Source organism: Panulirus ornatus, chromosome 73, assembly GCF_036320965.1.
Source record: "Panulirus ornatus isolate Po-2019 chromosome 73, ASM3632096v1, whole genome shotgun sequence".
NCBI classification, from domain to species: Eukaryota; Metazoa; Arthropoda; class Malacostraca; order Decapoda; family Palinuridae; genus Panulirus; species Panulirus ornatus.
In genome coordinates this window covers 8060635-8074643 of record NC_092296.1, presented here as the reverse complement: position 1 = coordinate 8074643, position 14009 = coordinate 8060635, and the positions used below count along the sequence as shown (strand labels likewise).

The window sequence follows — 14009 nt, the reverse complement described above, 5'->3', positions numbered from 1 at the left end:
GCGAGGGTGCGTCATCATCAGTTGACGAGTTGTACAATCTTGTCGAAGAAATTCTCGCTTCAAAGTAATCTATCCTATCCCTTGCTTATGAGTAACGTGCAACCTTGGGTTGCAGGAGCCTCTAGGAAAAGGGCCTTGAGTAAGACTAGGAGCTTTTTAAAAGGGAATCTTGGAGTAAATATAAATGAATAAATATACATCTAAAATTAAAGTAGAGGAAAAGGGAAGTACACTTTTGAAATGTCTTGGGAATAAAGTTGGCGAGTGAGAGCAAAGGAAGTGGAAGCACTTCCGTTAGAGAAAGAAAAGGGAAACGGACTTCTCTGAAGAGAGCATTTCCTCAGATGTTTTACTCTTTTGTCAACTGATGATACAGGTGGAGTCCATTAATGTCTGACTAAGAACTGAACCATTCATAAAAACTGCTTCCTTCGGCCAAAGCTGACCTGAGAAACAGGACAGTGCACTCTACTTCTCCACTGATAATTTCATACTTAGCCTAAAGAACTGAATAGCACTTTGTATCCCATGATGAGCTTTATCATGTGCAACCAGGGAAAAACTTGACAGTACCTTTATTTCTCACGGGGCATTTCATTAGCAGCCTAAGCCAACCAGATTTGCTATGAAATTTTACTTGCATACAACATTTTTCCACTACAGAAAACCTGGACCCTCTGAAATACACAGCATTCATCCCTGTTGATAATGCCATTATCCAGTCCCTCTATGCTGATGCCCCTGACCCGTTTCTTCTGGATGAAGTCCTTCGAGACCGCCTGGTTCTCAATCATCTTGTACCAGGGCGGTTTTATGAGAAGGATTTAGAGGATGGAATGTCCTTCCAAAACCTGGCGAACAACACACTGACCATCACCAAACAATCAGGTATTCTTATTCTCGCTCTTGTAACTGTGTTACTCTTGCTGCCTTGTCTTTTAACCTTGTATATGTGTAAACACCCGTATAAACCCTGGCTGAAGCCAAGTACCTATTCATTCATCCTCCATGAAGAACAGCTGTGACTATGAGCTGACTGCCATACCTAAAATTCAAACCCAGGTGGGTCCAGGCATGAAAAGCTAACCACAATGCTGTGCATATGTTTGATTGTTGAACTAAAACATAAATAGAACTTTGACAAATTATTATATAACGATTTGAAAGCATGAATTATCACTATCATAACGTAATATTTCGATAATTGCTAATCATTTTGGGACATTGCATTGATCCAACACAAAAATTTTTAGTTTCCAATCGGTGTACAACAGTAGTTTAAGTACTACAATTCAGATATGTTTAGTACATCCAAAGATAAGTTTCGAGAAATAATTGCCTTTACAGTAACAAGTGCAATCAGTAGCTCTTGACAGAAGCCAAATTATTTTCTCTGCATAAAATAAATTCATCCATAAATTCTAATTCTGAGAGCCTAATTGACCATGTTATCCTCAACAGGTGGCAACATACTAGTGAATGGTGCTAAAGTTTTAAAACCACAGACTTTTATTTACAACTTGGGTGTCTTGTACCTCATTGATGGTATGATAGGCATCAGTGATCAAGATATCATCACATCCATTGACAAATACCCAGACATCCATCTAGAAGGACCAGCTGATGTAAGTTGTGTTCTTTTTTCTTCAGTCAACCAAGGGTTAAAACTAAAATGCTATTCACTGAAGTAAATGTTATAGCATGCACAACTGGATGAAAAATTCATGCTAGTACAGTTCTGTATATTTTTTGGCTAAATGTATGATTGTATTGCTTCTAATAACAGCATCTGAGAATGTTGGAAACTGTGATTGTGTTTGCTTCTGAATTAGAATTTAGAGACTTTTCACCATAAAAGACAAATAGACTTTTTTGCACAATTGGAAATGGTTGTTGTTCTTGAGTATGTGAATTTGTGTACATTTTGTGTATATGTAGTTGTTAAAAATGGTATAAAGTTGAATTAAGCTGAATATACAACATATCTCAAGATTATTAAAGACTAATGATAATGAAGTACATAGCCAAAAGTTTAGGGACCAGAAGCGATGCAGCAGCTTTGTAATAAACTCTCGTAAGGTTCATGTGATGTTGCATAGATTTGGGAGGATCAATATGTCAGGCTCTTGTATGTATGAGAGATCAAGGATGATCATGTACACCAATTTCATGTACAACAATTTCTACACTTTCTATGTTGGTCCTTTCTGGCCTGAGGATAAGGAAAACTAGGCAAGGAAAGCATGCATGAGTGTGGGAAGAGTGCAAGTTTTGAAGATGTTCCCATTCAGGTGCATCAAGGTAAGGAAGAATGTAAAGACAGTGTTTGAAACATTTAATTGATACTTGGATGTTCCAACTTCATATTCTAATTGGTGACAAATGTAGTGGACCAAACAAACTGGAGTTTAGGTCCTCCCAAGGTAGTACCAAAGACATGGTCGAATATTAGGGTGGTGTATGAACATGGTGTGCTGTGCTGAAGAGTAAAATTTTAAACAGGCCATTAAGAGTGTTCCATTTAGCTTCTGTGAATTTTTTTAAAAGAAAGTTGTTAGCATACTCCCAACAAGCAGGAGTGTCCCTAAGGGCACCACTGAAAAGGATGTATACAGGAGTTCAGTCTTTGGTGTATGCAACTAGAAATTGCAAGTCGGCTATCTTGTAATGCACCAAACCACAGCTCCCTGTCCACACCCAGACTCCACAGATGTTTCACATGCCCTGGTTCAGTCCATTGACAGCATGTGGGGCCTGGATGTGGTGGATAAGGAACTGTCGTTTCAATGCATTACATGTGACTGGCTAAAGACCGAGAGTGAACGAATGTGGCCTTTTTTCTGTTTTCCTGGTGCTACTTCACTAAAGCTGGGTGTAGCAATGCAGTTTCCTTTCAGGCGGGATGGCACTCGGAATGAACAAAGGCAAGTAGCGAGTGTGAATGTGTACATGCATGAATATATGCGTTATTTATATGTACATCTAAGGGCGTTTATGTATATTTGTGTATACGAGCAAGTGGATGGGTCATTCTTCATCTGTTCCCTGGCCATCAAGTATAATGCATAAAGATATATATAAAGTATTAATGGGATGGACTTGATTAGGGCCTCGGCTGCCCATTCCATCATGGCAAACAGAAAATGGGATTGCCATGGCTAGTCTCTACTTAACCCTGACCTTGCATTCTTCCCTCGCATACACCATTCCAAAGATTCTTCCCCCATTTCTTTCCCTCCAATACTCTTCCACTTTATTTTCCCATGTCACAGGTCGTCTTCCTCTAGCATCAAACTCTTTAATCCCACTAGCATACTTTCCTTGTTAATGCCGCATCTTGCTTTCTTTCCACATGTCCAAACTACCTCAAAGTATTGTTTCACCCACTCTGCCTTTCTACAGTTCGGTCCCTTTGCATTCTCTGCTTTACCGGATCTAATATACACCCATTAATTACTTTATTCATTCCATGTAGTCATGCATCATGCTCCTCTCAAATCCAGTGTCCATGTTTCAGCTGTGTAAGTTGGAGTCAGTTGAACTATGCTATGCTTTAATTTTTTTTTTTCCACTTCCATGCTTACAATCTGCCCTTCATTATTCTATTAAGGTATTGACTCTTCAACCCTGTACTTTTTTCTCCCTTATCTCCTTTCATCTCGCCAAACTTGCCAAAAATAGCTCCCAAATATTTAAATTCTGTCACCTCTTCCAGTCTTTCTCCTTCCATACCTATAACAGTTTAGTATGCTTTCTTCTTTCTCTGTAGAGCTTTGCACAATCTGTAGCCCTATACTCTTTCCTGTCAAACACCACTACTTTACTTTTGCTCTCGCACTTATCTAGTAAGCGCAGTTTACACACGTAGAACCTTCTGCAACTCCCCTTTACTCTTTTATATATAAAAAAAATCTGCAGACAGATTTGTCACTGGCTACCCTATCTTACCACTACACTCCATCTCTACATTTTTTTTTTTCCTTTTGCTTTCATTTATCTTGACACTCCATATATATGTTAAAAAGCTACGGTGACATCATGCACCCGTCTCTCACTCGCATGTACACCAACATTTTCACTCGGCTATCCATCCACTCTTACCAGATGCATTAACTCCTCTATAGAAGGCTTTGAAACCATCTAAACAGTTGTCCCCTACCCCATATTACAATTAACACATCCCATAAAGCATTCCGCTCATCTGTCATACACTTTCTCCAGATCCATAAAAACTGTATGCAGCTTCTTGACTCGCTTGATACTTTTACACTCATTCTCGCACCAAAAATTTGGTCCACACATCTTGCCTTTCATAAAACCCCCTTGCTCCTCACTTATTCTGCAATATCACTTCCATCACTCACTCAGCCAACCAACCCTCTTGCATATACTTTTCATGTTATACTGAAGACTTGTATAGGGGAGAAAAAATACTTTCCATGCACTTCTTGCGTCATAGAAGGCGACTGAAGGGGATGGGAGCGGGGGGCTAGAAACCCTCCCTCTCCTTGTATTTTGACTTTATAAAAGGGGAAACAGGAGGAGTCATGCAGGGAGTGCTCATCCTCCTCGAAGGCTCGGATTGGGGTGTATTCATCCTCCTCAAAGGCTCAGATTGGGGTGTCTGTCTGTGGATGTAAACAAGATAAGAAGAGATAGGTAGTATGTTTGAGGAAAGGAAACTTGTTTTGGCTCTGAGTGAAACAAAGGTAAAGGGGTAGTGGTTTGGGAATGTCCTGAGAGTAAAGTCAGGAGTTGGTGAGAGGACAAGAGCAAAGAAAGGAGTAGCAATACTGAATCAGGAGTTGTGGAAGTATGTGATAGTGGAAGAAAGTAAACTCTTGATTGATATGAGTAAAACTGAAAGTGGATGGAGAGATGGGTCATTATTGGTGTCTGTACACCTGGTCATGAGAAGAAAGACCATGAGGCAAGTGTTTTGGGAAGCAGCTGAGTGAGTGTGGTAGCAGCTTTGATAAATGAAACAGGGTTATAGTGATGGGTGATTTGAATGCAAAGGTGAGTAATGTGGAAGTTGAGGGTGTAATGGGGTGTTCAGTGCTGTAAATGGGAATGATGGAGAGCTTGTAGATTTGTGTACTGAAAAAGGACTGGTGACTGGGAATGCCTGGTTCAAAAAGAGACATAAGTATACAGATGTAAGTAGATATGGCTAGAGAGCGTTACTGGATTACATGTTAAGTGTGTCAGACACTTTTGGATGTGCTGAAAGAGGCAGCTGGAGGTGAAGATTTTTAGAGGTTTTTAGAAAAGAGAATGTTGAGGGGAAGAGAATGAGAGTAAGTGAGCTTGGAAAGAAGACTTGTGTGAAGAAGTACCAGGAGAGATTTGAGTGCAGAATGGAAAAAGGTGAGCACAAATGACGTAATGGGAGTGGGGGAGGAATAGGATGTATTTAGGTAAGCAGTGATGGCTTGTGCAAAAGATACTTGTGGCATGAGAAAGGTGGAAGGTGGGCAGATTAGAGAGTAGCGAGTTGTGGGATGAAGAAGAGCGTTAATGAAAGAGAAGAGAGGGGCGTTTGGACGTTTTTTTTGCAGAGTAGTGCAAATGACTGGGAGATGTATAAAAGAGAGGCAGGAGGTAAAGAGAAAGGTGCAAGAAGTGAAAATGAGGGCAAATGCAAGTTGAGGTGAGAGTATTGGTAAATTTCAGGGAGAATAAAAAGATGTTAGAAGACAAGAGAATAAATGGGAACATCGGTGAAGGGGGCTAATGGGGAGGTAATAACAAGTAGTAGTTAAGTGAGGAGTGAGTATTTCAAAGGTTTGTTGAATGTGTTTGATAAGGTGGTGTGCGAAGTGAGAGTCGGGGAGAATGGTATTGAGTGAGAGGGTAAAGGCATGTACAGAGCATCAGATTGGGGAAGAGCAGTGTGGTTTCAGGAATGGTAAAGGACGTGTGGATCAGGTGTTTACTCTGAAGAATGTATGAGAAGTACTTAAAAAAAAAATGGATTTGTATGCAGCATTTATGAATCTGGAGAAGGCATATGATAGATACTATGTGGAAGGTATTAAGAGTGTATGGTGTGGGAGATAAAGTTGCTAGAAGCAGTGAAAAGTTTTTATCAAGGATGTAGGGTGTATGAGTAAGAGAGGAAAGTGATTGGTTCCCAGTGAATGTCTGTTTGTGACAGGAGTGCTTGATGTCTCCATGGTTGTTTGATTTGTTTATGGATGGGGTGGTTAGGGAGGTGAATGCAAGAGTTTTGGAGAGAGGGGCAAGTATGCAGTCTGTTGTGGATGAGAGGGCTTGGGAAGCAAGCCAGTAGTTTGCTGATTAACAGCACTGGTGGCTGATTTAGGCGAGAAACTGCTGAAGTTGGTGACAGAGTTTGGTAAAGTATGTGAAAAAGAAGAAAGCCGAGAGTAAATGTGAATAAGAGCAAGGTTATTAGGTTCAGTAGGGTTAAGGACAAGTAATTTGGGATGTAAGTTTGAGTGGAGAAAAACTGGAAGTGTTTCAGATACTTGGGAGTGGATTTAGCAGCAGATGGAAGTGAAAGCGAGTCATAGGGTGGGGGAGGGGAATAAGGCTCTGATAGCATTGAAGAATGTGTGGAAGGCCAGAATGTTCTCTTGGAGCAAAAATAGGTATGTCTGAAAGAATAGTGTTTATGACAGTGTTGTATGGTTGCGAGGCATGGGATATAAATAGGGTTGTGTGAAGGAGGGTGGATGTGTTGGAAATGAATTTTTGAGGACAATATGTGATGAGGTGGTTTGATCGAGTAAGTAATGAAAGGGTAAAAGAGATGTGTGGTAATAAGAGTGTGGTTGAGAGAGCAGAATAGGGTATACCGAAATGGTTTGGTCACATGGAATGAGAGGAAAGACTGACAGAGGATATATGTGTCAGAGGTGGAGGGAATGCAGAGAAGTGGGACACAAAATTGGAGGTGGAAGCATAGAGTATAAAAGATTTTGAGCGATCAAGCCTGAACATACAGGAGGGTGAAAGGCATGCATCGAATAGTTAATTGGAGCAATGTGGTATACTGTGGTCAATGTGTTGTCAATAGATTGAACCAGGGTATGTGAAGCATCTGGGGTAAACCATGGAAAGTTTTGTGGGTCCTGTATGGGGAAAGGGAGCTGTGGTTTCAGTGCATTACACATGACAGCTAGAGACAGAGTGTGAACAAATGTGGCCTTTGTTGTCTTTTCCTAGCGCTACCTCGCTCACGCATGGGGGGGAGGACAGTGCCATTTCATGTGTGGTGCGGTGGTGACAAATAGATGAAGGCAGCCTGTATGAATATGTACATGTGCAAATATATATATGGTGTATATACATACCTATTGTCAGATATATACACATGTACATATTCATACTTGCTGCCTTCTTCCTTTCCAGTTGCCACCCCACCACACATGAAACTGCACCCCCCTTCCCCTGTGCGCACACAAGGTAGCACTAGAAAAAAACAAAGGCCACATTCATTCACACTGTCTCTAGCTGTCATGTGTAATGCACTGAAACCACAGCTCCCTTTCCACATCCAGGCCCTGCAAAACTTTCCATGGTTTCCCATAGATGCTTCACATGCACTGATTCAATCCATTGACATGTCAACCATGGGTAAAACACATTCTAATTTACTCTATTCCTAGCACACCTTTCACCCTCCTGTATGTTCAGGCCCCAATCACTCAATCTTTTTCACGCCATCCTTTCGCCTCCAATTTGGTGTCCCACTTCTCGTTCTCTCCACCTGACACATATATCCTATTAGTCAATCTTTCCTTGCTCATTCTTTCCATGTGACAAAACCATTTCAATACACCCTCTTCTGCTCTCTCAACCACACCTCTTACCCTTTCATTACTTACTCGATCAAACCACCTCACACCACATAATGTCCCCAAACAATTTCCAACACATCCATCCTCCTCCACACAACCCATGCCTCGCAACCATATAACATTGTTAGAACTACTATTCCTTCAAGCATGCCCATTTTTGCTCCAAGATAATGTTCTTGCCTTCCACACATTCTTAAACACTCCCAGAACCTTCACCCTCTCCCCCACCGTGACTGTTCCATTTGCTGCTAATTCCACTCCCAGATATCTAAAACACTTCACTTCCTTCAGTTTTTCTCCATTCAAACTTGCCTCCCAATTAACTTGTCCCTCAACCCTACTGAACCTAATAACCTCGCTCTTATTCACATTCACTCTCGGCTTTCTTCTTTCACTTGCTTTACAAAACTGTCGCCAACTTCTGCACTTTATCACCCAAATCAACCACCAGCGCTGTATCATCAGTGAACAACTGACGCACTTTCTAACCCTCTCGTCTACAACAGACTGCATACTAGCACCTCTCTCCAAAACTCTTGCATTTGCCCCCTAACAACTCCATCCATAAACAAATTAAACCATGGAAACATCACGCACCCATCGCAAACCAACATTTACTGGGAACCAATCGCTTTCCTCTCTTCCTACTCGTACGCATGCCTTACATCCTCGATAAAAACTTGTCACTGCTAGCAACTTGACTCCCACACCATACACTCTTAATACCTTCCACAGAGCATCTCTATCAACTCTTATCATATACCTTCACCAGATCCATAAAAGCTACATACAAAACATTTGTTTTTCTAAGTATTTCTCGCATAGTCTTGAAAGTAAACACCTGATCCACACATCCTCTACCACTTTTGAAACCACACTGCTCTTCACCAATCTGATGCTCTGTACATGCCTTTACCCTCTGCTTTTACCCTCTCATATAATTTCCTAAGAATACTAAACAAAATTATACCTCTATAATCTCAACACTGGCCTTTATCCCCTTTACCTTTTTACAATGGCATTGTGCAAGCATTCCGCAAATCCTCAGGCAATTCACTATGAACCATGCATGCATTGAATATCCTTACCAACCAATCAAGAAAGTCACCCTCCTTTTTAATAAATTCCACTGCAATACCATCCAAACCCGCCAGCTTTCGCTACTTCTTCTCTGTTTACCAAACCATTCTCCCTGACCCCTCTCACTTCGCACTCCACCTCAACCAAAATGCTCGCTCCCTCTCCTCACTTCGCCACTACCTGTTATCTCCCCATTATCCCCCTTAAACAATGTTCCCATTTGTTCTCTTGTCTTGCACACTTTTTTGCCTCCTTTCAAAACATCTTTTTCTTCTCCCTAAAATTTACCAATACTCTCTCGCCCCAACTCGTATTTGCCCTTTTTCCCCTCTTACACCTTTCTCTTGACCTCCTGCCTCTTTCTTTTCTACATCTCCCAATCATTCGTACTACTTCCCTGCAAAAATTGTCCAAATACCCCTCTTTCGCTTCTTCATCCCACCACTTGCTACCCTTTCTAATCTGCCCACCTTTCTCATGCCACAAGCATCTTTTGTGCAAGCCATCACTGCTTCCCCAAATACATCCCATTCCTCACCCACTCCCCTTACATCACTTGCTCTCAACTTTTTCCATTCTGCACCCAAATCTCTCCTGGTACTTCCTCGCCCGTCTCCTTTCTAAGCTCGCTCACTCTCGCCACTCTCTTCACCCCAACATTCTTTCTTCTGAAAACCCCTACAAATCTTCGGACTTATTTCCCTATAATTGCTACATGCATCCCTAGCACCTTTGATTATAGGAATAATTAATAATGGCTCTTATCCAGTTCTCAGGCACATCCTGCTTCTATGTTGAAGTATATATCAAATTCTTTTATTACACTTTCTGATCCATACTTCAACATTTCGGCTGTAATTCCATCTACTCCAAGTGCCTTCCCTACCTTCTTGCTATAGGCCCTAGTGTTTGTATTCATTTCTTTCTATCCTCCACTCCTGTGCTTGTAACAACTGCTGCTTCACCTTCTCCCACATTTATCTTTTTAAAATACTCTTTCCATCTTCCTTTCACATCCTTTTGATTCAGACTCTGCCATTCCATACTTCACATTTTTATTTCCACTTGTATCCACCCATTTCCTTTTTTACCTCTTTAAAAATTATTTTCCTTGAAACTTCGCTCAACTCTCCTCCAAAATCTTTATCCACTCTGCTTCCCTTTATCAACCTCTTAATACATTCCACTTGCTCATCTTGTATTCTTCCCTCCTCATTTGCTGATCTTCCATTGTTAACATTCTTTTAAAGCAATCTACAATATTCTTTTTTTCTTCCACAGCATTTCTAATCTCGTCCACCCACCATTGAAGCTTTACTCTTGCAAATCACTACTCTTCATTTATGCTCAATTTTTAAGTTTAAAAATATATTTCTATGGACCTTATGATGTAAATGGTCTAGATACAAAAGGTTATTTGTATTATACTCATTTTCATAAAATCTACTGAAGGGATGGCTTTGTACAAAACTTGAGTTTGTAAGTTACAAGTATTCAATAGCTGTGAAATCGGCACATATTTCAAAGTAACTGTTTCATATCTTTAGTTTTACACTAATTGATAGTCTTGTAAATCATTAAACATTCTTCTTTTGTCTAAAGGAGACTACTACTGGCACAGCAAATCCAAGTGATGAAGCACGGACTACATCAGTTCACAGTACCACCACATCACCAAGGACTGCATCAGTTGGTACAACCACCACATCACCAAGAACTACATCCATTAGTACTACCACCACAGCATCAAGGGCTGCATCAATTTATACTTCCACAAAAACACCAAGAACCACAGCAGTTCACAGTACTACGACAGCTCCAAGGACTGCATCAGTTCGTACTAGTACCACAGCACAATTGACTACAACTAGTCGCCCTGTAGTAACTCGAAAATCAACCATTACTCCCACACCTACGAGCATCAGCACACCCACTACCACTCGTTTCTTCAATGTACCCCGCAGACCTGATTCACCTCGTCAGACTACCACAAGCAGCACACCACAACCCACACCTACAACCCCAAGGATTAGATTTGAAACCCGCACTGAGATTAGCATATCCCGACAAATCAATGATGGTGCAGTAGAAGCTATTGAAAATCATTCAAGCTGATGTGATTTCCTAGGAACTAAATTCAGAAGTCTGGAGAAGTTTTTAAAATGAACAGAATGAAGTTCAGCAGCATAATAGGAGAAGTTTACCACATTTAATATATTTTCTGTGACATTTAATGTCTGTTATTATAAAATATGTATCATTATATATTAAAATTGGATACTGACACTTTACCTATGCTTATACTCAGGCAATAATTTTTGTAACATTTTGTTTCAAAATGAAATATATGGGGAATTTCTCCTTTTATCACCCTGCACTGAATGCAGGAAACTGCAAATACATGAGAGGTAGATCTTCAAAACAAATCTTAAATATGAAGAACCATTTAAACCATAAAGATGTTACTGTTCTGTTAGAATTTAGGTGGTTTCTCGCTGATCATACTTACGAAAAAGCAAGTGAGAATCTACATGGGAAGATGATGGAAGCAGCTGGGTGCTGTTAAATCATATATCAGATACCCACAAATAGGCAGTGCTGCTCATGATAAATAAAATTATCTAACTAAACAGTATTCGGTGAATTAGAGGTTTGAAGGAAATATATTCTAACCCCTGCTGTAAAGAATCAAAATTAGTAAGTGGAAATGCAGCCCAGAGTTGCCTGTGTTGTTGGACATGTACAAAGGTAACCACCTTAGTTACTGCATATACTTGCAATTGCAGTCACAGGATTGCAAAGAATTATCAGATCTGTACTGTAACCAGACTTACAGTATTGATGTCCCATCTTTTATTTCCAGTATCACATGTGATATTATTATACCAAAACTTTTGAGAAAAGATAGGTTTTTACATAGTCGAATTATAGACGTTCAGTGAAGTTTTCTCATACCAGATAACTCGGTCAAAAGGTAAATATTCAGAATAAAGTTTTCTCATACCAGATAACACGTAACCATGAATAAATATGCAAACTTCTTAATTGAAAAAATGCAAGTATGCACAACATTAGTCTTCTCCAAAGGGAGGACTACATAAAATGTTTAAAAAAAGAAATTTTGGAAAAATTGCACGAAAAGGAACTATTTTGGTATCTCCAACATTTGCTTCACTAGTTTTTCACATTTTATATTCTGGCTCTGTCTAAAGGCAGTGACATTTAAACTATCCAGCTTAAAAAGAAAAATAATTTCAATCGTCCAACACCGGTTAGACTGCTATAAAGTTCTAATCGCATAAATTCAGAGTGTAGTGCATAAGAGAAATCTGACAAGTGCAACATAAATGAAATATGATTACAGTCCATTAGCCGAATACTCATTAATGGCTTTCATCAGAGTTACTCTGAATAATATTAGCTAGTCACTGTCATTGTTGGTGACAATAAATATACATGCTCCTGAGAAAACTTAGTGATGTCAATGAACATTTCAAAACTATAGAGTACTGTTCAATATTTGAAGAACTGAAAGACAAAAAGTAATAATGAAAACTGACCACATTTTATATATATTAGTTATTCACAACTGTGTACCATACCCTGTCTATCTTGTTTGTACTGTATGTATTCTGTGTATTATGTTTACCTCCTTGTGAATGTTGTCGTGTCAAGATCCCAATCTGTCCGTCAGCCACATGGTCTAGTGCCTGTGTTATACACAGTGCTTACATTAAAAAATAAATTGTGTACATATTATTTCATTACCTTCAGCTTACTATTTACCCATGTAACTGTATGCAAGCTTGAAATATTTAATAAACCATTGAATTTATCCAATCGGAAGCCATCTTCAATTTCTTAAAAAGAAAGATATAACGGCTCTTGGAAACTATTTACCTTTGAAATAAGTGATGACATTCATATCCCTGGTGATAGGGGAGAAAGAATACTTCCCACATGTCACAGAAGGCAACGGGGGGGGGGGGAGACAATGTGGTTTCATGAGTAGTAGATGATCTGTGGATCAGGTGTCTCCATTCAAGAATGTTTGTGTAAAATGCTTAGAGAAACAGGATTCGTATGTGGTTTTAATGGATCTGGAGAAAAAGTATATGATACAGTTGATAAAGATGCTTTGTGAAATGTTATGAATATATGGTATGGGAGCACAGTGAAAAGTTTTTATAAAGTAAATCTCATATAAAAGTAGGTAAAGACGAGGGTAAGTAGCTCCAGGTGAAGTTGGGTCTTAAGCGTGGGTGTATGGTGTCACTATAGCTGTATAATTCGATACACCATTCCATGTATTCTTCCTCTGTTCCTCCACCCTATTTGCCCATGTCACAAGTGGTCTTCCACTCGCACCAACTCTTTTAATTGTACTATCATGCACTCTCCTTGTGAAATCCCAATCTTGCATTCTTTCCACATGCCTAAACCACCTCAAAATATTACATTTTGCCCATTCTACCACTCCACAATTCATTCCCTGCTATACCACATCTCTCATACACCCTTTCATTTCTTTCTTCATTCCACCTAGTCGCACAACGTGCTCTTCTCCACAGCCTAGATTCTTAACCTCTGCGTCCATGTCTATGTTTCAATGGCATAGGTCAGGGTCCCTTAATCCTCTCTTCACTTCCAGACTTACACCTCTATTATCATTTTTTTTATTATAGTTTGTCGCTGTCTCCCACGTTAGTGAGGTAGTGCAAAGAAACAGACGAAAGAATGGCCCAACCCACCCACATACACGTATATACGTACACGTCCACACATGCACATATACATCTCAACGTATATATATATATATACACACACAGACATATACATATATACACATGTACATAATTCATAATGCCTGCCTTTATTCATTCCCGTCGCCACCCCGCCACACACGAAATGAAAACCCCCTCCCCCCCGCATGTGCACGAGGTAGCGCTAGGAAAAACAAAGGCCACATTTGTTCACACTCGGTCTCTAGCTGTCATGTATAATGCACCAAAACCACAGCTCCCTTTCCACATCCAGGCCCCACAGAACTTTCCATGGTTTACCCCAAACGCTTCACATGCCCTGGTTCAATCCACTGAC

The 14009-nt window shown here is 40.0% G+C and overlaps 1 protein-coding gene across 1 annotated transcript in view; it reads left to right on the top strand.

Annotated features, from left to right (window-relative positions):
• LOC139748294 (uncharacterized) overlaps nt 1–12661 on the top strand; it is a 136984-nt gene extending 124323 nt beyond the window's left edge. Inside the window, exons 7-9 of the mRNA XM_071661281.1 lie at nt 664–888; nt 1462–1625; nt 10512–12661. Coding sequence (XP_071517382.1) covers nt 664–888; nt 1462–1625; nt 10512–11024 — 902 coding nt within the window. The 3' untranslated portion in view covers nt 11025–12661. The remainder of the gene's footprint in view (nt 1–663; nt 889–1461; nt 1626–10511) is intronic.
• The last annotated feature ends 1348 nt before the right edge of the window (nt 12662–14009 follow it).